The sequence below is a fragment of the Typopeltis vanoorti genome, chromosome 4 (assembly GCF_054136105.1).
Source record: "Typopeltis vanoorti isolate ZY-2024b chromosome 4, IOZ_Tvanoo_1.0, whole genome shotgun sequence".
Taxonomy (NCBI): Eukaryota; Metazoa; Arthropoda; class Arachnida; order Uropygi; family Thelyphonidae; genus Typopeltis; species Typopeltis vanoorti.
Window position 1 is genome coordinate 159,019,750 of NC_143552.1, and position 22,670 is coordinate 159,042,419.

General features: G+C 35.6%; 1 protein-coding gene across 2 annotated transcripts in view; it reads right to left on the reverse strand.

The window, feature by feature from the left end:
* The window catches only part of LOC150107794 (uncharacterized), a 44,694-nt gene continuing 22,024 nt past the window's right edge, over positions 1–22,670 (reverse strand). The window contains exons 2-3 of one of the 2 annotated variants that reach the window (XM_090391547.1): positions 8,900–9,022; positions 1–686 (exon numbers count right to left, since the gene is read on the reverse strand). In XM_090391547.1, the coding sequence (XP_090247673.1) occupies positions 200–686; positions 8,900–9,022 (610 nt within the window). In that variant the 3' untranslated portion in view covers positions 1–199. The remainder of the gene's footprint in view (positions 687–8,899; positions 9,023–22,670) is intronic. The other variant, XM_090391548.1, reaches the window with a different exon arrangement.

Here is a 22,670-nt window from a genome sequence, read left to right on the forward strand (position 1 = left end):
TAAAAAAAAAACATATGAAATGTTTATTAACCACAAGTGCTTTATAAAAAATTTATGTAATATGCATACAAGTATTTACTATCTATGTAACAGATCTGAAACTGTTATATACACTACCTAAATTCAAAGAAAAAAACTAGGTGGTAATACGCTGTCTTTATACATTTCATTTTGAGTTAAAATAGAAGCAAAGTGAAAGTCACTTTATTTTATGCTTTAGATAAATCTTCATGCTTTTTTTGGTAGGTAATAATCCTTGTGTAAGTCCACTTCTTTTCCTTGATGGTAATGAATTATTCTTCTCATGAGAATTTGTACCCTGTTCATTTTCTGAATCTATGTTTTTAAAGCCAACCTGAACATTGTTTAATGCTGTTCCATTCACATGAGCGAAACGACATTTATTTTCCAAGTGGCATTTGCCTTTAAAATATTTCCAGCATACCTTATCTTTCACCGAAGCTGCTTCATTTCTTAATTCTGTCATTTTAACATGTTTTTCCAATGCTGATTGTTGACTTTCTTCTGCTTCGCGAAATGGATTGGAAAACACAGATCCACTTAATTTTCCGGTAAGGCAACATGATTTTGTGCTTCCGAGATTCAAAAATTCTGGAGATGGTAATTTATCTTTAACCTGTAACAATTTATCAGATTGTAAGGATTCTTTCACTTCAGATTTGGACCTTAAAAGAAAGAAAGAAAATAGTTTAGATACAGAATTCAATGGTATTAATAATTATATTAATAAATCGATTAATTGATTCTGATGTAACACTGTCACATAAGACAAAGCACTACAGAAATATCAGACATATTGTACAATATATGAGAAAGAAAAATATTATAAAAAGAAAAAAATTATAAACAAAACCTGCTATTATTGAAAATAATAATTGTGAAAAATAATTAAATTATGAAGATGCACTTAAATGCATTTATAAAATTTGTAATTAGCCTTCCAAACTGTTCTATACTGACTGAAATCACATATATAGTTAATGGTAATAAAATCTGATATGTGAATATAGGGGGTGGGGGGGGGGGGGGGAAGAGCCATCGACTAGTTATACAAAGCCTCCTAACAATGAAAAGTTGCCTTCAACAGAATTGAGGATAGGCAGCAGCAACAACATAAGCAGCCCCTTCAACTGTTCTTGTATACCTGATGCTTCATTAACAGTGAGGACAATTTCTGCGATTCACTCAGAGCTAATGTTTGGCTCAGAAGAATGAAAGCAGTACTTAGACCATGGAAAGGAACAGTAGAAGTTTTAAAGGTCATCTCATTTGTATTTGTAGTATCAAAAAACATGAGGCTGGGAATGGTTGGAGGGAGGGCATTTTATGAGAAGAAACTTGCACAAGATTGTGATCTGAGTTACTGAGAGGATAGGTGGGGAAAAAAAAGATCAAGAGCATTGGGAGAGTGGAAGAAGTTATCAGGAATTCAGGTGGGTGAGTAGATGTACATTTTGCATTAGGTTATTGCTTATAACAAATTTCTGCATCATATCCAGTTTAGTCAGGTGCTTAAAAAAACTGAGCCAGTTGCAGTTGTGGAGATTAAGGTCACCAGAAGGTGATTTTACTATTTGGATAGCCGGACTGCAGAAAGTTGAGTTTAGGAAGGTGAAGAGATCTTCTTCTTTTAGCTCTACAACCCTTTATAGGTTTACACTTGCTTCACAATATTTTTTCATTCTACTCTGTTTAGTACAATACTTTTCCAATTCTTATCTTTAAGAATTCCAAGATCTTTCTCAACCTCATCTAACCATCTCTTTTTAGGTCTTCCTCTTCTTCATTGTCCAATTATTTTCCATTTATACATATATATTTTTAACTCCTCTACTTTCTTCCATCCTTTCTAAATGGCCAACCCATGCCATTCTTTGTGCATTACTAAATCTAACAATATCTCCTCCAATTATCATTCTTCTCTTTAATTGGTCCATAAATTTTTCTCATCATTTTCCTTTCAAAAATCCTTAAACTGTTCTCTTCTTTTTGGAGTAGAGTCAATGATTCATATCCACATGTTATTACTGGTCTAATAATAGATTTATAAATTTTTAATTTAGAATTCTTATCTACACCTTTATTTCCCAATAATTCATTTATGTATGTGATAGCATTTATTTCACTATTATTCTATTATTTATTTCTTCTACTATGTTATTCATTATTGTTATTAGGTATCCTAGATATTTAAAATGATTTACTGATTCAAAATTATATCCATCTATAATACATTTAGAAGATATTCTATTTCCAATCCATATTGCATATATTTAGTTTTGTGTTCATTAATTTGTAAAACAACTTCTTTTGCATTTAAATTAATTCTTTGAACTTACTTTCTAAATCTTTTTTGGTCCAACTAATTACATCATCTGCATATGCACAAATCTGTACAGATTTATTACTAATATAGCCTCTTTATTGAGTCTTCTTATTTATATATTCAAATTGGGGCTAATTAGCGTGGTTAGTGTACTAAAGTGTTTTATAACATAATCTATGTCGGGAAGTCGCCGCTAGATGAATTCGTAATGTGTAGTGTTCGTGCAAGCTCCAGATAAGATAAGTATCATTTTCAGTTATCGATACAAATTACTTAATATTGTGTAGTTTTGTTTTGTTTGCCTTGCGTATTTTAGTGTGTCTATTTTTGGTGTGTTATAACGTATAATTTGACAAAACACGTTGCAAATAAGGATGGCACCTGTGCGAAGGAAAATGGCGGCCAGTAATGAAGTTTCGCCATCGTTATCAAAGAACGGTAGAATAAAAGAAATGAGTCAGTGTACTATCTGTGAAATGTACGTTTTGCAGAGTGCAGTCGGAGTGTGGTTAGATGATAATAAAGGATTGAATGTGTGTAGAAAATGTAGGGAGAATGAGGAATTGAAGTGTATTTCGGATCGTGAGTGTGATATTTTTGTCAACCTTCAGAATGAAGGAAATAGGGATATGACAAGAAATGGCAAGGTTGTACATGAAAATTGTGAGAGTGTGAATGTAGAAAGTGTGAATGATAGTATAAATGGTTTCTCAGAGAACAAAAAAGATAAGATAGATGCATTGAGTGAGATCGCGTTGTTGAATAGTGCGATAGAAAGAGCAAAACAACAGCTAGAGTGCATGAACAAAAGTAGACTGAATGAACCAACCAATAATAAAAGGTATGACAGGAAAAATAGACGTATGAATGTGAACATGAACAAAATGAAGGATAGAGTGCTGTATGCAGACTCGTTAGTACGAGGTGTGTTAGTAGAGGATTTGACAAAATCGTACCAACCTGGTACGACCATAAAGGACGTAACTGCGTCTATTAGAGAGCAAAAGGAAAGGGTGAAAGAAATGATTGTTGTGGCAGGTACGAATGATTTGAAAGGAGATAAAATGGAAATGATAGAAGACCTGAATGAATTGTTTGAGGTAGCAAAAGAAAAGAGTGAGAGAGTTAGAATGATTAGTCTTTTGCCACGGTATGACAGTGAAATGTTTAAAAGGAGGGCTATAATTGCGAATGACTTTATGCGTGGGTTATGTATGACGAGTGGTGTGGAATTTGTGGATGTGTGGAGTGAGTTTGATGGGCGAAAGGATCTATATAAGATGGATGGCTTGCATTTGAATGGTTACGGTGTAAGAAGACTTGACAAAGTGTTGCTGAATGTAGTGGATGTGCAAATTTAGGGAAACTAGATTTGTTAAGGGGGGGGGGTAGATATACAGTCCTTAGGGAGGCAGTTGAATGTAAGAATGAATATAATATGCCAGAGCAAATAAGGACAACAAACCAGAGTGGGATAGTTAATATAAGGCATCAAGGTAGGGTTGGGGCTAATGGGGGTCTTAAATTCATGTACACTAATACTAGGAGTATTAGGAACAAGAAGGAAGAGTTTTTGGCCATGGTTGGCACTTCCAGACCACAGGTTATAGGTATTAGTGAAACATGGCTGACTGTAGATGATATAACTAGTGGGATTGAATGTGATGGGTATAGTGTGTTCAGGAATGACAGAGAGAATAAAATGGGGGGAGGAGTATTGTTGATGATAGCTGATGAGCTCCAGCCAAGGAGAATAGAAGTTGAATTGCAGGATAGAGAAAAGAGCACATTTGAGGCCATTTGGTGTGAGATTGTGGCTAGCAGAACTAAATATAAAATTGGGTGCTGCTATAGACCAGGTGATGGAAAAGATGATGGTGACAGTATGCACAAGCAAATAGAAGGAATGGGTGGAAGGAGGGTGATTATTATGGGAGATTTCAACTATGGTCGCATTGATTGGAGTGAGGAGAGGACACACGGGAGGAAGGAACTGGATTTTATGCGGTTATTAAGGGATAACTATCTGCGACAGCATGTAATGGAAAATACTAGGGGTCAGAGAGTGCTTGACCTAGTAATTACATCTGAGGATTTGGCTGTAACAAATATGACCACATTGCCACCAATCGGTGAGAGTGATCATAGGGTCTTAACTTGAGAGGTGGCTAAAGGTGTAGAATTTTCAATTAAGACGGGGTACATGTGGAATTATCGGGCTGGAAAGTATGACATGCTTAGGAGTTTGATTGGTTCAGTGCCATGGCATGTACAACTGCAAGGACTAGAAGTTGATAGTGCATGGAAGGTAGTTAAGAAGTGCTTGCATGAAGCAATGACTGACTGTATACCTAGAGTCCGAATAATAAATCAAGTAGGGGTTAAATGGATGAATAACACCATTAAGCTTGAGTTGCAAAAAAGGAAACAACTATGGAGGGAATTTAAGGAGAAGGGTGACCGGCAAGCACATGAACGGTATAAAGCGCAGGCCAGAAGGGTGACGAGTGTGGTAAGAAAAGCAAAAAAGGATTACGAAAGAACATTGGCCATGCAGGCTAAAGAGAATCCTAAACAGTTTTTTAGATATGTAGCAAGTAAAAGGAAAAATGTACATGGCAGATTGATTTTAAAGAATGCTGATGGTAGGGAGGTAACTGAATCAGTTGAGATAGTTGAGTTACTGAGTGAGCACTTTGCAAAAGTATATCATCCAGGTGGTGACATTGCAGAAACGAATAAACCAGTAGATTATACGGGAATTGTGGTTAATGAAGTGGAGGTGAGTAGTCTATTGCATAACCTCAATGTCAATACATCTGTGGGATTGGATGGTATACCAGCTCGTGTTGTACGAGAAGCAGCTAAAGAATTGTCAGTACCCTTGACCATTTTGTTTAATTTGAGTCTCGGGTCTGGGTTAGTCCCGAGCGGGTGGAAAGAGGGGAAGATAGTTCCACTGCATAAAGGTGGTTCCAGGACTGCTGTTGAAAATTACCGACCGATTAGCATATCAGGAATCATTGTCAAGGTCTTAGAGAAATTGGTCAAGAAAAGAATACAGGATTGGATAGATGAAAATGGGATACTGTATGGGGGACAACATGGTTTTGTGAAGGGTAGATCATGCCTCAGTAACTTGCTCACATTTTATAACACAGTGACGGCTGAACTGGATAGGGGTAATGGGTTTACAGTGATACTACTGGACCTTGCCAAGGCCTTTGATAGGATACCACATGGAACCCTAATCAGTAAACTGGAGCAGATGGGTATAGATATAGGGTTGGTGAGATGGATAAGAGGGTGGTTGAAGGAGAGATATCAAAGAGTGGTTTATTCAGGAGTGGAGTCTAAAAGAGGTCTTGTGACTAGTGGAGTGCCACAGGGCTCTGTCCTTGGACCACTGCTTTTCAATTTGTTCATCAATGATATTGGAAAGGATCTGAGAGGAAGTGTTCACTTGTTTGTTGATGATGCAAAGTTGGGTAGAGCAATTGTTGAGTGCACAAGAGGTCAAAATTTTACAGGATGATTTGGATAGTTTGGAGGACTGGGCTAGGAAAAATGGATGTCAATTTAATATGGCAAAGTGTAAGGTTATGCACTTTGGGGTGAAAAGAATAGCAGCAGTATATCGCATTGGTGGAATCATACTCCAGGAGATTGATGAGGCCAGGGATTTGGGAGTGTTGGTGGATAGGGAGTTGAAGTTTAGGGGGCACATTGCAAAAGTAACTAAAACAGCTCACCAAATCACTTGGCTTCTGAAAAATACTTTAACATGCAGAGACGAACAAGTTGTTGTTCCTCTGTATCGAGCCTTGATAAGACCCCATCTGGACTTCTGTGCCCAGCTATGGGCACCAGGATTTCTTCGTGATGGGGAGGAAGTGGAGAGGGTCCAGAGACGAGTGACCAAGATGATAGCAGGTCTGTGGAATGAACCTTATGAGAATAGGTTGAAGATTTGTGGGTTGCAGAAATTGGACGATAGGCGAAGGAGGGGTGATATGATTGAGACATTCAAATTACTGAAGGGTTTTTATAAGATTGATCCAGAAGATATTTTTGAAAATATGACTGGTGGTGGGAGGACTAGGGGCCATGCATGGAAGCTGGGCAAGAGCGTGGTTGACAAGGGTGTTAGAGCTAGGTTCTTTACTTGGAGAGTGGTGAATGAGTGGAATAAACTTCCAGAGTCTGTTGTGGGTGCTACGACCGTGAATGAGTTCAAGGCAAGATATAATAGATACTGTGTGAATGTTGAATAGTTGTTCCAGACATGGCGTTAGGGCCTCCCTCGATGAGTCTGTCGACTCCTTGGAGTTTCCCGGAACAATAATAATAATAATAATAATAAATATCAAATTAAACAAACTTGCAGACAGTGCATCTCCCTGTCTCACTCCAGAATTTATTTCGAATGCTCTGTTAACTCACCTTGTATTTTAATCCTCGCCTTAGATCCTTCTAGTGTTGTTTCAATCATTCTAATCAATTTTTGTGGGATTCCCAATCTTTTAAGATTAATAATAATTTTTTGTCTATTTATTTTATTAAAGGCATGTTTAAAAGCAATATATACATTATATAATTCTATATTATATTTCATACATTTTTCATGCATATTCCTTAACATAAATATATTATCAATGGTAGATTCTCTTTGGTCTAAAAACCAGGTTGGTAATTTACTAAAATTTCTTCAGTACATGGTTCTAATCTGCTATTTATTAAACTTGATAAAATTTTATGTTTCATTTAACAATGTGATTCCTCTATAATTACTACAATTCAGTTTATTTCCTTAGGCGAAAAAGATCAGAATGGTAAATATAACAGATGAATATAACTGAATGGAGCATGGAAACCTTAAACCAGAGGAGGTCAAAAGCAGAAAAATTCTAAATTGTGCATTCTCAGATCTCACAAAAGCACAGGTGTGCCCCTGTGGTGAAAGGAATCATGAAGCGTGTGGTTTGGATATTGAAGGTGCTGCAATATGTGTTTCTGTCAAGAGAAGATCTTGTATAGATATCCATAAGTTATGGTGTATATCTTAGCATTTATGCTGTGGATAATGGTGAAGTTTTTTTTTTTTTCTTTGTAAGGATTTTGTTTGATTTGTCTTTTTTTGGTGAAATTGGTTTTCAAGGAAGGCTTATTTTAATCATATTGACAGGATATAGCAGGCACATGTGCAATGAGAGGGGTAGACTAGAACATTATTTCATTCGTATGGAGATACTACCTCTGTTTATCGAAATGGGCAATGGAATTCATCTCCAAACTAAAAATAATCACAAACATCCATGCCCATGGAAGGATTTGAACCCACAGCCTGCTAGTCAGAGATTAGATATACTAACCACAGTTCCACTGTATAAACACTAATCAGTGCCTTATGAAGAACCTGTAAAATACTAAAAATCAACATTTTTCCATATATGCATATATATTTATTATATGTCAGTCTTACATGAGAGATCATAAAACCTGCATCACACAAATATGGTGTATGGGCAAGCAGTTCAATGAAAAAGAAAGAACTTTTGTTTCATGAACAGCTAGAGGTCGTAGTTCTCAAAGAAAATTGGGAATGCTAAAGAACAGGGAGATGGAGTGAGAGAAAAGAACGAAGTTGATATGGTATGTTGCTCTTAAAAAGATCAAAAAATTAGTGAAGCAGCATCCAAAAAAGACATAGGGCAGAAAGAACATATGCAAGATAGACTGAGAAGGATCATCTATTAAGCAAGACTGTCCTCTCTGGATGACACCAAGCATTTTTAGGGATGTTTTTGATGCACCACCCAAAAGCATAAAAATGGTAGTGTGAGGTTGATTGAATATGGATTTATAGAGCGTCAGCAGGGGCGGCTCGTGCATAGGCACTGCGGAACTGAGCACCCCCAATTTTTCTCTATATATAAATATATTTATTAATTTATTTATATTTGCTTGTAATATTTAATTTTATCATCAGCAATCCTATACAATTCTCTTATTTTGTATAAAAAAATAATAAAAATCCATCTTGTAGCACTTAGGAGGGCGAAGGACGCTAGCAGCACCGTGTTTACCACAGTGTCATATTGCTATGCGCGTAAGCAAGTCATAATGAGATGCGATCTATTAGCATAATGCGGCACTGTCCGTAGCGCAGTTCCACTATTGTTTATATGCAGTTTGCGCCAGTAGTAGAGCGTTCACAGTGCTTATTGTGTTTACTCTGTCTCTTTAAATATTTGGACATTACAATTAAAGGATTTAATTGTAAGGTCCAAAAATTGTAAATCCATTCCTTTAATTACAATTAAAGGAATAGATTTTATTTTTAAGTAATTTTGAATTATACTAAACTATATAATTTTATCAATAATAAACAATATTTTTTCATGAAACAAAACAAGAAGATATATTTTATTTTTAAGTAATTTTGAATTATACCAAATTGTATAATTTTATCGATAATAAACAATATTTTTTCATTTTTAATTTTTACGATAATTTTGATATTTTATCGAAACACGTATACACTGTACTTACAGTGTGTATGTATATTTTGAAAGTTGCAGCACCCCCACGATTTCAAGCCATGAACTGCCACTGAGCGTTAGGAATTGTACACACGGGAATTTGTGTCTTGAATTAAACAGGATACCAAGTTTTCTGGCAAATAAAAAAGAATATGAATGTAATGTGTAACTCAGCCTGATAAAACAAATTCAATCTTGACTGAAAATTTGCCTAATATCAAAAAAGATTTAAAGCTAAAGAACGTTTAGCTAAGAGTTGCAAAGTTTAGTCAATAGACAGAAAAGAGGAGACATGATAGAAACTTATAAGTTATTAAAGGGGTTATATGAGATTGATAAGAATATAGGAAATTTTTTAATATATGATGAACAGAGAGCGAGAACTAAAGGTCACTCCCAGAAGTTATGTAACAGTGTTGTTAGTAAGGGCGTAGACTAGATTGCCAGAATTAGTCACGAGTACCCACCTGACAGTGAATGAGTTTAAGGAGAGGTATGATAATTATGGTGTTATATGATGTGTCTTCTGACTCCACAGAGATATCTGTATAATAATAAAACCCCTAGGATTATTTGAGTGTTACAAGGTTTGCTAAATGAAGAAGAGGAATAGAGTGGGATATTATCTACAACTATGCATGGATTTGAAGGTAGTGAAGGTCATTAATGTACAGGAGGAAGAGTATGGATGAAATAAGAGCAAGTTACTCTCCACTGGTGGTGAAATTTAAAGAGAGGAAACCATCCTCTACCGTTCTTTCTTCCCAATCAGTTGGCAAATAATCATGCTGCTATCAAGGCCACACTTAGGAATATGGACGCTGTCTGCATGGAAGTTACATGCCCTGCTGCATGTTCTGCTCTAAGTTTTTAAGCATTATTTCAACCAAGAAAGATAGCTAGATAAATGCTTGAGTTACTGGTTATAAAAAAAATTCTCAAAAAGAATTACACCCCAAATAAAATCAAAATTTCAAACAATGAAAAGCACTTCCAGGAATCCATTCATTTCATCAACTTCTGGGATATCAACATAAACATTAATGACATGCACCATTACCAACACCACCTACAAGCATCAAACTATTTATTTCTTAAACCTCATATAGCATTTTCAATAATTACAATTCAATCTCAGCTATTCCTGACTATATTATGCCCTTCACATATAGGAAGGAATATATGAAGGAACATATTAAGGAACATGGTAATCTGAATCTAAACTGTAAGATTATCTTCCCAGTACGCTTTAAATGTTCATAACTGAAACTTCCCTGCCAACAGAAATACCAGATAATCATCACTCTCTCTCAACTCACGTTAGACCTTTTCTTAACCAAATTATCTTCCAAATATGCTACAGAGTTTCTCTCCTCCTGGAAACTTTAATACCCTCAACCATGTTTCTTTTTCGACATATGCTTCCAGACAATCTCAGCCTTGTATTCTATGCCACTACAATGGTGCCAACCAGGACGACCTCCAGGATTTCTATGCATTCTTTCTATTTCTCTTTCATAGTCTGATTATTGTTTCAGCTCTAATAATCCAAACAGCTGCTTTGACCAAATAAATGAACTTATCTTTACTGGAATGAGGGGTTTTCAATTCTCTTCACTACACTGCAAACCTCTATCCGCACTGTCCTGGTTTTCTTACAAAAGTACCAAAGTTATTCAGAATATGTTCAATGGCTTAAGTCAAAAACTATAGTTTCTCATTCTGTCTACACTACAGCCCAAAACAAGTGTAAGAAAATCAAATCCAAAGAAGACTTGATAAGGAACCAAATGCCAAAAACTTTCTCCTTGTTCAAATAGCAGTTGAAACTTCTGATTCCTCACTAACACTATCAGGCATAACCTCTGCCCTTCCTTGTTTCCACCTCTCTGTCTCTCACATTTTGATGATACCATAGTAATCATCATCCAAAGGGAGGAGAGACTTCTTGACATTAGTCTTTTCCTCCAACTCTTGTACAGGCAACTAAAACAAATCACATCCTCATATACTACAACTGTTCATCACAACATGCTTTTTCTAACTTTTGTCAGAAAGATGTCAAAAATTCTCAATACTCTTGATACTAATAACTCTCCTGGTCTAGAAAGTATCCCTCCAACGGTGTTAAAATTTTGATATAGAATTAACATCCATCCTATACCACCTGTGCAACATACATCTTTTGACATTTACCCAATAGTACAGAAACAAGCTTTTATCTAGCCTCTTCCCAAAATGGGAGATAGGGCAGCCAAAGTGTCACCTCAATACTCTCAAAAGTGGAGTACCACTTTTGAGTTATCAATAATCAGCTTCTTCACTACTTGGAAACCCACCAGAAGGGCTCGAGGCATTGGAGTGCTCCACAACCCCATTGTTTGGGGCCCTTAAACTGCTCTAATTTTTCAGAGTCCCCAGTCTTGTGCACCTGAGCAAAAGTATGGCCCTGCCCACCAGTAAATTTGTAAAATAGATAAGATTAGCAAGTTGACCTAGCTAATCTTACCTACATTTGGATGCAGGCCATGCATAAGATTGAATATCTTGTGTGATTGTTCTGTATATTTTAAAGGCATTTGTTTGTGTCTGGAATAGCAACTATCTCATGGTCGCCCCCCTGCTATTTCTAACTGGATTGGCAGCTTCTACTCCAGTCATTCAGTGAATATCATGATGGTTGACTTCATCACAATTTTGGCATCAATACCAGAGTGCCCCAGTGCTCTGTAATCCTGCCCATGCTCTTTCTCTGTTTCTAACCTGAACTCCCTCCTCCCTGTTTTCCTGACAACAGTGCTCATCATTCCACTTCTTCATTAGATAAACCACATAGTATTCAAATGATTCAGGCTTCAAAATCTTCCATAACTGATGTCTTGAAGACTGATCTCACTATTCTAAAATTGCATGAAGATAATTTAGTTAATTTCAATACTATCAAACATAGTCCAGTCTTATTTACCATAAGAATGATCTACTTCACTCTCTCTTATTGTTGACAATGTTCTGATCCAGTCAAGATCAGTTTTCTAATCTTGGATAGCTTTCACATCTAGCCACTGGCTCAAACACATGCCATCAATAGCCTCCTGAGCAGCCAAAATACATGGCACTCCCTCCTCCCTGTTTTCCTGACAACAGTGCTCATCATTCCACTTCTTCATTAGATAAACCACATAGTATTCAAATGATTCAGGCTTCAAAATCTTCCATAACTGATGTCTTGAAGACTGATCTCACTATTCTAAAATTGCATGAAGATAATTTAGTTAATTTCAATACTATCAAACATAGTCCAGTCTTATTTACCATAAGAATGATCTTCTTCACTCTCTCTTATTGTTGACAATGTTCTGATCCAGTCAAGATCAGTTTTCTAATCTTGGATAGCTTTCACATCTAGCCACTGGCTCAAACACATGCTATCAATAGCCTCCTGAGCAGCCAAAATACATGGCACTCCCCCCTCCCATTCAAAACACTACTCTCCTGTTCAGCTTCCAACACTTTATAAATTCCAAATCCAGTGTCAACCTTAGAAAACTGTTTTTATATTTGGGTTAGTGCAGCTAAAACCTCCATAGGAATTCTAGAATGTATACAGAAAAGAGTAATTCACTTAACAGATAGAGGACATAACTACCTCCAGTCACTTTCTCATACACTCTTTCTACATTATATCTTTTTTTTTTTTACAAGGTACTTTCAGGGGGATCGACTAAAATGGCCACTACCATTCCTCTGCTTTCCTATAATTGCCTAAGAACACAAGCAGCCACTGACAACATTCATACAGTTCAACCCTAAACTTAATGAACCAACTTTTCACCTTCTTCCTTCATTCCATCTACCAGTTCTTTGGAACAGCCTTCCCCCAAAGAATACAACCAACCAGCTTTTCAAGAAACAGATTCCTTATTTTTTCCAATTACATGTCCCGCATCACGTGGTGCTGTTATGTTATATGTTTTGTGACCTCTCATGTGGGGTTAATACGTATATTTAAAAAAGACTGACATGGAGAAGAAAAGGATATGCTTAATACAGGATGGTAGCTTGGTAAGCAGGCTTCCATACCAGACCCAATTCAATGCCTTGAAGGTGTCAAACATGACTACAAACTTTCTCCAAAACATCTTAACAACTTTGTGTTCAAAAGATGGTAAGTTTGCCTGCAGCTGATCTAGAAAAATTGGTGGACCTGCAGGTAGTGAGGAAGTTGACTGTTAAGAAAATTCTCTATTCTTTTCAAGAGAACTGAGGTAATAACAATAGAACAGCACCTAACGACACTTTCTTGATGAACTGAATAATGGCCTGCATTGGTGCAGTTGGGTAAATGCAAAATGTGTAACAGCTGGCACAGATGATCCACAATGGATAAATTCTAGAGTTTAAATTTTGAGCATAACTGGTAAGATGCCTTCTATATCACAAGACCTCTTAGTATCCAAGTTATGAAAGATTCTGATTCCTTTCTGCTGAATAATGCTGTCAGTACGCCTGTTTAGCTTAGTGGGTAGAGCACTGGTCTTGTAAACCTGGGGTCGTAAATTCAATCCTCAATCAGAGGGTTCATATTTTTTTTAAGTGCCTCAGTAGTGCAATTGAAAGAACAATGGTATGCTGCAATCTTCGACTGGAAAAGGCCTGAGTTTGATTCTTGTAATGACAAGAGGAATCGTTACATGGGCTTTTTCAGTTAAAGGAGAGTTAGCCGATCTAATATGGAGGTAGAAGGGCTTTTTCTCCCGGAAACTCTGGTTTTTCATCCCACAAACAGACAAATCGGCCTTGAGAACATGCACAATTTACAGACAAAAAAAAAAAAAAAAAAATATATATATATATATATATATATATATATATATATATGCAGTAGATGGTGTTGGTGTAGATCAGCGCTTCCCAAACTGGGGGCAGTAGGTTTTGTTGACGAGGGCCGTGAAATAATGAAAACAAATTGAAAATGTTTTAAGACTAAGTAGATTATTTTATTTTAAAAGAAACATATTTAATTTTTATTATTTCTTTCTTGTTATTTTTATATTTTAATGGAAAAAAAAATCACACATTGGTGCCTGTTCACAAATTTTGCTTAATGAATATTGGTAAATCTATGCTTATTCAAATAAGTTTCATTTCAAAGCAGTAATCTAAGAATTGCAGTTACAAATATTTCACCTGATATTGACTTTTTGTGTAGCAGCATTGAAACACATCCATCACATTAAATTATTATTAAACTTCTTTTGTTTTTAATTCTTTCTTTATTACTAATCGTTTTACGTTTCATGTACTTGTACTGCAAATGTACAATAACAATATATCTATCTATATAAAAATATGAGATAATGTGCCTTGTCAAATGTGTATGTAAGATGCTAAAAATGGAATATTTGCATTTGATTTTTGCAATATTCACTGTGTATGTTTTGTATTGAATATAAATACAATAAATATTATAATAATATATGTCTATATTACGATTTTTTTTCGAGGGGGGGGCATGAAATATTTTAATTTTTCCAAAGGGGGCTCTGACATCCAGAAGTTTGGGAAGCACTGGTGTAGATGATGATGATAGTGGCAGTGGTATGGTTGGTAATCGTGGTGGAGACAGTTGTGGAAGTAGGTGCCTTCCCTCAATGAGTCTTTGGACTCCTTGGAGGTGTCTTTTAGTAATAATAATAATGAGAGGAGACATACAGATGAAATGTTTTTGTCTATGATATGATTTCCCTTCACTGCCTGCAAGAGATAGAGAAGATTCATGTCAAATACTCATCACCTTTGAGTAATGTTACAATGGCACCATTCAGAAGCAAGACATCTGGAAGCATGACAAGTTTTTCATTTTGAATAAAGTTATCTCAGAAATAGTTCGGATAAAAAAATTTAGTAATGTAGTAGTAGTGAATAACATAGTAATGAATACTATTTATTTGGACTACAGATGACATTTATTTGTTATATGCCTTTTAGTCTCTTGAGTGGGAGTGATTACACACTCTTTGGAATGAAGTCAACGGACAAGGTGTATCATGCTACATAATGAGTCATGTAGCTGCAATTATAGGAATATGATGCTCCCAAGTCAGTGCAACTGCGTCCAAGTGAATGGCTGTGAGAAGAGAACTGATGGAAGAGTCATTGTGATAGGATGCAATGTTGCAGGCCTATCTCTTTGGTAATTTGTTGAGAAATTGGGCCTTTCCAGGTCAACAATTGTACTGAGATGGAAGTGCAAAGAGTCAACTAAAACTGACTCCCTGCACTTCCACAGTGGACGACCCACCATACTCACCAAATGTGACCGTAGGATGCTATGAAGGATAATATGTAAAAACTGCCATTCTTCAGCTGACAGACTGAATGCAGAGTTCCAGGCATTGACTGGAACACAAATCATATCAATGATTTGTGCAGATTTGGTATGAAAACCCATGTTGTGAGCCTTGGCTCACAACATAGGTTTCCATGGTAGGGCTGCAAATGCAGCAAATGCCCAGCAAACATCTCTTATCAGAGTGCATAACCCCCATCTATGAAATTCAGAGGTAGCGGTATGATGGTATGGTCCTGATTTTCCTGGATTGACCTCGAACATCTATTTGTGGTGCTACAAACACTGAACTACAAGAGGTATCCGAACATGGATAATGCAATGCTTCCTACTTTGTGGTGTTTCTATGGAAATGACCATTGCATTTCAGCAAGACAATGAATGCACTGGGTCATAAGGCTGCTACTGTAACTGTGTGGTTTGTGAAGATGAATGTCACCACACTTGAATGGCCTCCACAGAGTCCTGATCTCAACCCTAATGAATATCTGTGGGATGAAATGGAACATCAGTGGAGGTCAAGGGACATCAGCCCCGCAAGACTCCTGGACCTCATTACATGCCTACAGGAAGAATGGTCCAAAATTTCCATTGATCACTATTATATGCTTGTGGAAAGTATGCTCCATAGGATTGCTGCAGTCATTGCAGTGAAATGAGGTTCTACATCTTAAGGTGGGTGCTGTGGCTATTTCTTCCTCATGCTATGGTGTCCATTGACTTCTTTCCAAGCAGTTTATATATATATGAAATGAAACGGATTTCAGTAATATAATGCATCATTTTTCTAAAATATAATTAAGAAAAATAGCACTAATCTAACTATTTATTAACTTTATTTTTCTAAACTATATTAATTATAACTTAGTCTCAAAATCACCTTTAAATAAGACTGAAAATACAAATGCTATTAAGATCTCAAAAAAGATCCTCCGCCTTTTGAGAAGCTCTGGGAGTCTGCAAAATTTAATGCTTATGCAGTAAGTCATATAACAGGGTAGATTACTAATCATCAAAAGTGTAAGCATGGGAAGATATTGGCAACTCTAACAAATGGTTAATATACCAAGTCTTATCGCTGTTACCTCAATTTAAAATAGCCTCAAGCAATGTCTCTATCAGATATTGAACAGGATGTCTGATATTCATATCAAAATGAGGATACAATTTTTTCTATTATAATTTACTTAAAACTACAAATAAAAATGCAAACAACGGACATTGAAACGATCAATTATTGGATGTTAAATAACTCAGGAAAGGTTGGATATTAAATAACTCTCTGTATGACTTTTAATCTGATTTTATACACTATTGCAGTAAACTCATAGGGACAACAGAAATAGTTTATTACAGTGGAGAGTTTGTTACATGAATTTCCCTTAGAATTTGTAGAACAGCAATTACCATTGCCATAGTGAGAATATGTAATAGGTTCTTTTTGTAGCCAATCAGTATATTACATGTTATCAAAAACAATGTTACAAAACAGGAAATATTTATTGCTACATAAGTCAAATATTTTCTTTCAATTGATGATGTGAAGATGAATAAAATACTAAATTGTTTGAAGAACTTTAAACAGCTGAAGGACAGGAAAGAGGTAGTAGATGTAAAGCAGAAAAACTTATGTATATACAAACTGAAAAGTAATTATTATTATTATTATTACATGATACCTCCAGGGAGTCCAAAGACTCATCGAGGGAGAGCACCTACTCTACAACTCTCTGTCTCCATCTCTGTAATTTTAAAAACGAAATTGACTGGACAAAGTTTGGAACAAACAGTTACTAAATACAGATTCTGATATCTGGTTAATAATGAATAAACTTTAAGTTTAAGTAAGAAAATACCACGAGTATACATATTACTTACTATTATAATAATGGAATTAACTCACATAAAATATTCTTTTTTCATAGAAATTTTGCCTGAGTATCACAGGCATCATCAGTACAGGTACAAAGGCCAATTAAACAATAACTGTTATATTCACAAAGCTCCACCTAAGTGGTTAAGGTTAAATTTCCTAAATTTATTTAAAAAATAAAATATAAAAAAAAGAATTTTTTTTTTTTTTAAATTAAAACTACATATATGTGTAAACAATTACAAGTTAGGAAAGACGTAGACCATCGGATCTGTTTAGGTTAGGGGGAGTGAAGTAACGTTTCAGATGTTTCTTTGCAAAGCCGTTCCATTAGGAACACTGACTTTTGTGAATGACTTTTGTCTTGTTCCACTGTATGTCTAGTGTTGATGGCATGCTCTGCAAGATCAGACTGTTCAGGTTCAAGGTACTGGATATACGACTTGTGTTCTGACAAGTTCCCACATCTCAGCTATCCGGGTGTCTACAAGATTCCCTGCTCTTGTGGGTTATCATGTTTCAGACAAACAGGAAGATCTGCTCTGATCCGGTTACAAGAACATAAGTCGTATATCCAGTACCTTGAACCTGAACAGTCTGGTCTTGCAGAGCATGCCATCAACACCAGACAGAGTTCAGTGGAACAAGACAAAAGTCGTTCACAAAAGTCGGTTCCTAATGGAACAGCTTTACAAAGAAACATTACTTCACTTCCCTAACCTAAACAGATCCAATGGTCTACGTCTTTCCCCCTTGTGGGAGATAGTACACTATAAATCAGCAAATCTTTCCTAACTTGTAATTGTATACACATATGTATTTTTAATTTAAAAAAAAAAAAAAAAAGAAATTAATTTAGGAAATTTAACCTTAACCACTTAGGTGGTGCTTTGCGAATATAACAGTTATTGTTTAATTAGCCTTTGTACCTGTGTGATACTCAGCCAAAATTTCTATGAATAAAGAATATTTTACATTAGTTAATTCCGTTATTATAATAGTAAAGAATAAAGTTTACTAGTAATCAGAGAGTTGAACTTGGAGGACATGTTGCTAAGGTAGCTTATAAGATTGCTAGCAGAGCTGTGTAAGAAGAAGGGAGTACAGTTTGTGGATTAAGCACGAGCTGCAGAAGAAGAAAATGCTGTGGAGAGTATATAAAGAGAAAGGTGACCAGCAAACTCACGAACAGGATAAGGCTCAGACAAGAAAGGTAACCAGCAATGAGGAAGGCAAAATCAGATTATGAGAAGAATCTAGCCAACCATGCCAAAGGAAATCCCACAGAGTTCTTTCATTATGTGGCAAGTAAGAGGAAGAATCGTTAACCTTCCTACCGGTCTAGGTGGATGAAATAGCCAGGCCAACCCAGCATTTTTCATGGATCAAAACTTCATTGGCATTCTACCTTTTAGCAAGTATTTACCCTCCTCCTCTGCTTAATCCCTTAATGCAATTTTAGAGCAATTAGCGGATTAACTGTGATGGAGTGACTTTTGTGTCACTTGGAATTTCCTTAACTCTACTAGGATATTTGATTGTTTTTTTTTTTTTTTGCTGCACAATTTATTTATTGTGTCTCTTTCCAAAAATAAAAATGAGTTTCACATCTGCCAAAATAAATAATCAATCCTGAAATGACCACAGATCAGCCTTTGCAATGAATATATTTTAGTAATAGTAAATTTCCTTCACTTTACTGACAATAGATTTTTTTCGTGAATTTTCAAATGTTTGTTTGCATTTAAAATATTTTGTCAAACATTTATATTTTTAAATAACATTTAGTGAAATAAATATGACATTTTACTTTCTTTCTTTGCAAAATACCTTTATACGGATTGCCACATATCAATTTTAGGAACAATTTTTTATTTTTTATGAACAACAAATGATTATAAACTGCATTACTCGGTTTCCAATTGTGTCTTTTTTAGTATCAAAAATTTATATCCAATAGTATTTTGTCAGACTTTTCGCCTTCTTCTTTTGCTTAAAATTGCAACAGATTTTTTTTTTTTTTGTAGGATGCACATTACTATAATATCCAGTGCTTAACCACTGTAGATATGTTGAAAAATATAATAGGAAGGATATCCTATATGGAATGATTCAAAATTTATGCCCATTTTTAAGATTTTTTAACTGCAACTCCCACGCCCCATCTCCTGGAGTTCAGTTACATAACTACTTTAAATTTCTATTGGTTTGAAAGCTTTCAGACAGTATTCAAAATCTCTTATTTCAGTTTACCATTCTGACAAAAGAAATAAAGCAATAATATTATCGTATATTCGAAGCTTCTAATTCTGTACTATTTCTTTGCATTTGAAGTCAGCTGTTCAGAGGTCTGCTGAAATTATTCCAAGATTTAGAAATACTATGCTATATTTTCAATATGTAAAATTTTTTTTATCCATACCACACAAAAGAAAGTTCAGTTGTGTTATTTCTGTTTCTTTTTTTAATCCTAAATATTACTACTTCTACTGCTGCTGGTTGCTATTTCTGAAATACATCTTAGAAATGCTCGACAATAATCCTCTTAGCTGGAGAAAAAGCTAAAGTCTTAGATTACTCTTACTGCTTTTGAGAAACACAAGAGAGAGAAAGTTTCCCCAGAAGTCACACTAAATTGCCTCTAGCAAGAATGTCTTGTTTTGTTTTCAGTGTTGATTAGCAGACATCCCAACACAGAAAAAAACTGGCATTTTTTTTTTTACAGGCTAATGCAGTATTTATGCCAAAAATGATTTCTTTATTTATAGTGTTCAGTTTCACTTTTATTATCGAAAAATTCTAAATTATTTGATACAATTATCATGAAGAAAGGATTTGAATTTTTTAAGAGAAAAGGTGCATGTTTTACATAATCATTTATTTTTTGGGTTGGGGAAGGGTTATAGACCTATTCAATCTGCAGGCAATTGTTACAAACGTAAATCACTTCAAGAACATGCTTGTGCATTTTAGTGTAAAATAGTAGCAAAAGTTTAACCACTTCTATAATGTCACATATTCTAAACTAGAAGAAAATGTCATTATATTTGCTGAAGTTAGAACTCTTACATAAATATTTTTACTGGCATGAATTCTCTGTCAGCTATAATGTAAATCAATTTACAGATTTTTGCACTCTTGTATGGACAAAAGAAATATGTGCAGTAATTTTAGCAAAGAGTGCTCACTTTGCTAAGATATATCAACCAAGTGCAGGGGTGCTTAAGGGTCAAAGCTGTATAACTGAGAGGAGACCTCCACATAGCCTTTAAAGGAATGCAGAGAACCGACCAGGGCTTCTGACCTAATGTCCAATCCTCACCTTCTCGTGGTGCACCCTATTGGGTATCTACTTGGATACTGAACGAACGAGGATGGGCTGGCAATTTGGGATTTAGCCGACCAAATTGTATTCTTTTGATTAAACCAAAATAAAAAATGATGGTACGACATGACAAAATTTCATGCCAGCTGGGGTGTCGCCTGGTTAAACAAGGCCCCCATTGTTTTCGCCAGGGAACCAGGGCAAACAGCGAAGAGTAAGCTACTGGAACAAATCTGAAAACAAACCGCAACTCAACATCACCAGAGTTAAAGATTGGTACTAACAATATAAGAAACATGAATGCAAGAAATGGAGCTAGCTGAGGAATTAGATAAGTACCACATCGACTTAATAGGGGTGACTGAAACAAAAAAGACAAAAACTGGTGAGATCTTTCTGAGCAATAAATAAAAAATGTTATATTCAGGCAATGACAATCAAGGAAAAGAAGGAGTAGCCATAGTATTCAACACAAAATACAAGGCTCAACTTCTTGAATAGCAGGCAGTGTCAAGTAGAGTGATTTGAGCAAATATGAGAATGGGGAACTGGACGATGAGACTTATTTGTGCCTATGGTCCCACAGAAGGTTCTACTAAGATGGAACGAAGGAATTTTTTGAAGCTTTAGAAAAAGCAACTAACACAATGAAAAAGGAAAAGTTGGTCCTTGTTGGGGTTCTAAATAGCAGAGTAGGAAATGATTGTGAGACATACAAAAATATTTGGGGAAAATTTGGAGAAAAGAACAAAGCTAATAAAAATGGCAAATACCTGTTGGATTTCTGCTCAGGACATGGACTGGTTATTACTAACACCATGTTCCAACATAAAAATGTGCACAAATTCACATGGAGAGAACAGGCAAGGAATAAGAAAATCATTGACTATGTTATTGTTGATAGTGATGTTTTCTCCCTGGTGCAGGACACCAGAGTGTACAGAGGATTTGAAATTGGAAGTGATCACTATTTAGTCTTGAGCAGGATAAAATTGAATTTCATATTGAAAAGAATAACATGTAAGAAAGTTTTAAAGCAAATAAAAGTTGAGCAACTCTCAGATGTGAACTGTAGACTAAAATACACAAAGATTATTGAAGAAAAAATGAAAGAGTTTGAGAACAGGAATCAAACCTTAGAGATTCAGTGGCAAACTCTGAAGAAAACATTGTTTGATTCTGGCAGAGAGGCATGTGGTGAGGTTGTCTGCAAGGATAAAAAAATCAGAATTCCCTGGTGGACACAGGAAGTTAAACAGGCAGTGAAGGAAAAGAAGAAAGCATACCAAAAGTTCCTGGCAAATAAGTCGGCTTGTGCTTTTAGAAAATACAGAGACAAATGCAAGAATGCTAAACACTGTGTAAAACTAGCTAAACAAAAGTCATGGGAGGACTTTGGCAAGAACATAGAAAGTAAATATCAAGAAGATGGTAAGATATTCTGGAGGTTGTTGAAGAAGCTTAGGAATGGAGGAAAGAGTGCTGTAAAAGGAGTTAGAGATGATAAAGGTGACATGAAAATGGAAGAAAAAGATATCCTTGAAGCATGGAGTAATTACTTTGAAAAACTGCTAAATGAAACAAGCAGTGATGACAGCACAGTGGTAAAAAACCAGGCATGCAGTCAGGAATACATATCCATACTTGAAGTAGAAAAAGCCATCAAGGCTTGAAATGTAGAAAAGCAGTAGGAGTAGATGATATTCGACCAGAAATCCTGAAGTATGGTTATATAAGAGTCTTACAGTGGCTGCACTGCATAATTCAGAAAGCCTGGACAGAGGGACGAATTCCCGATTATTGGAGTAGAGCTGTCATAGTACCCATATATAAAAAGGGAAATAAAACTGAATGTGAGAATTACAGAGGTATTTCCCTACTGAGTGTTCCTGGCAAGATCTATGCAAGTATACTTGAGAAATAGTTCAGAAGAATTGTGGAAGGAAAGCTTGGTGAAGAACAAGCTGGATTCAGGCCAAAGAGAGGCTGTCAAGATCAGATATTCACTTTACGACAAATAGTCGATGAAGCATGGGAATATAACAGAGATCTGTATTTAAGTTTTGTCGATTTGGAAAAGGCATATGACAATGTACCAAGAGATAAGCTATTCAATACGCTACAGTTATATGGTGTCAATGGGGCATTATATCAAGCAATACTTAGTCTTTATTTGAGTTGTAAGTCAGCAGTTAGAATTGAAGGAAGTACAGGAAGATGGTTTAATGTTAAAT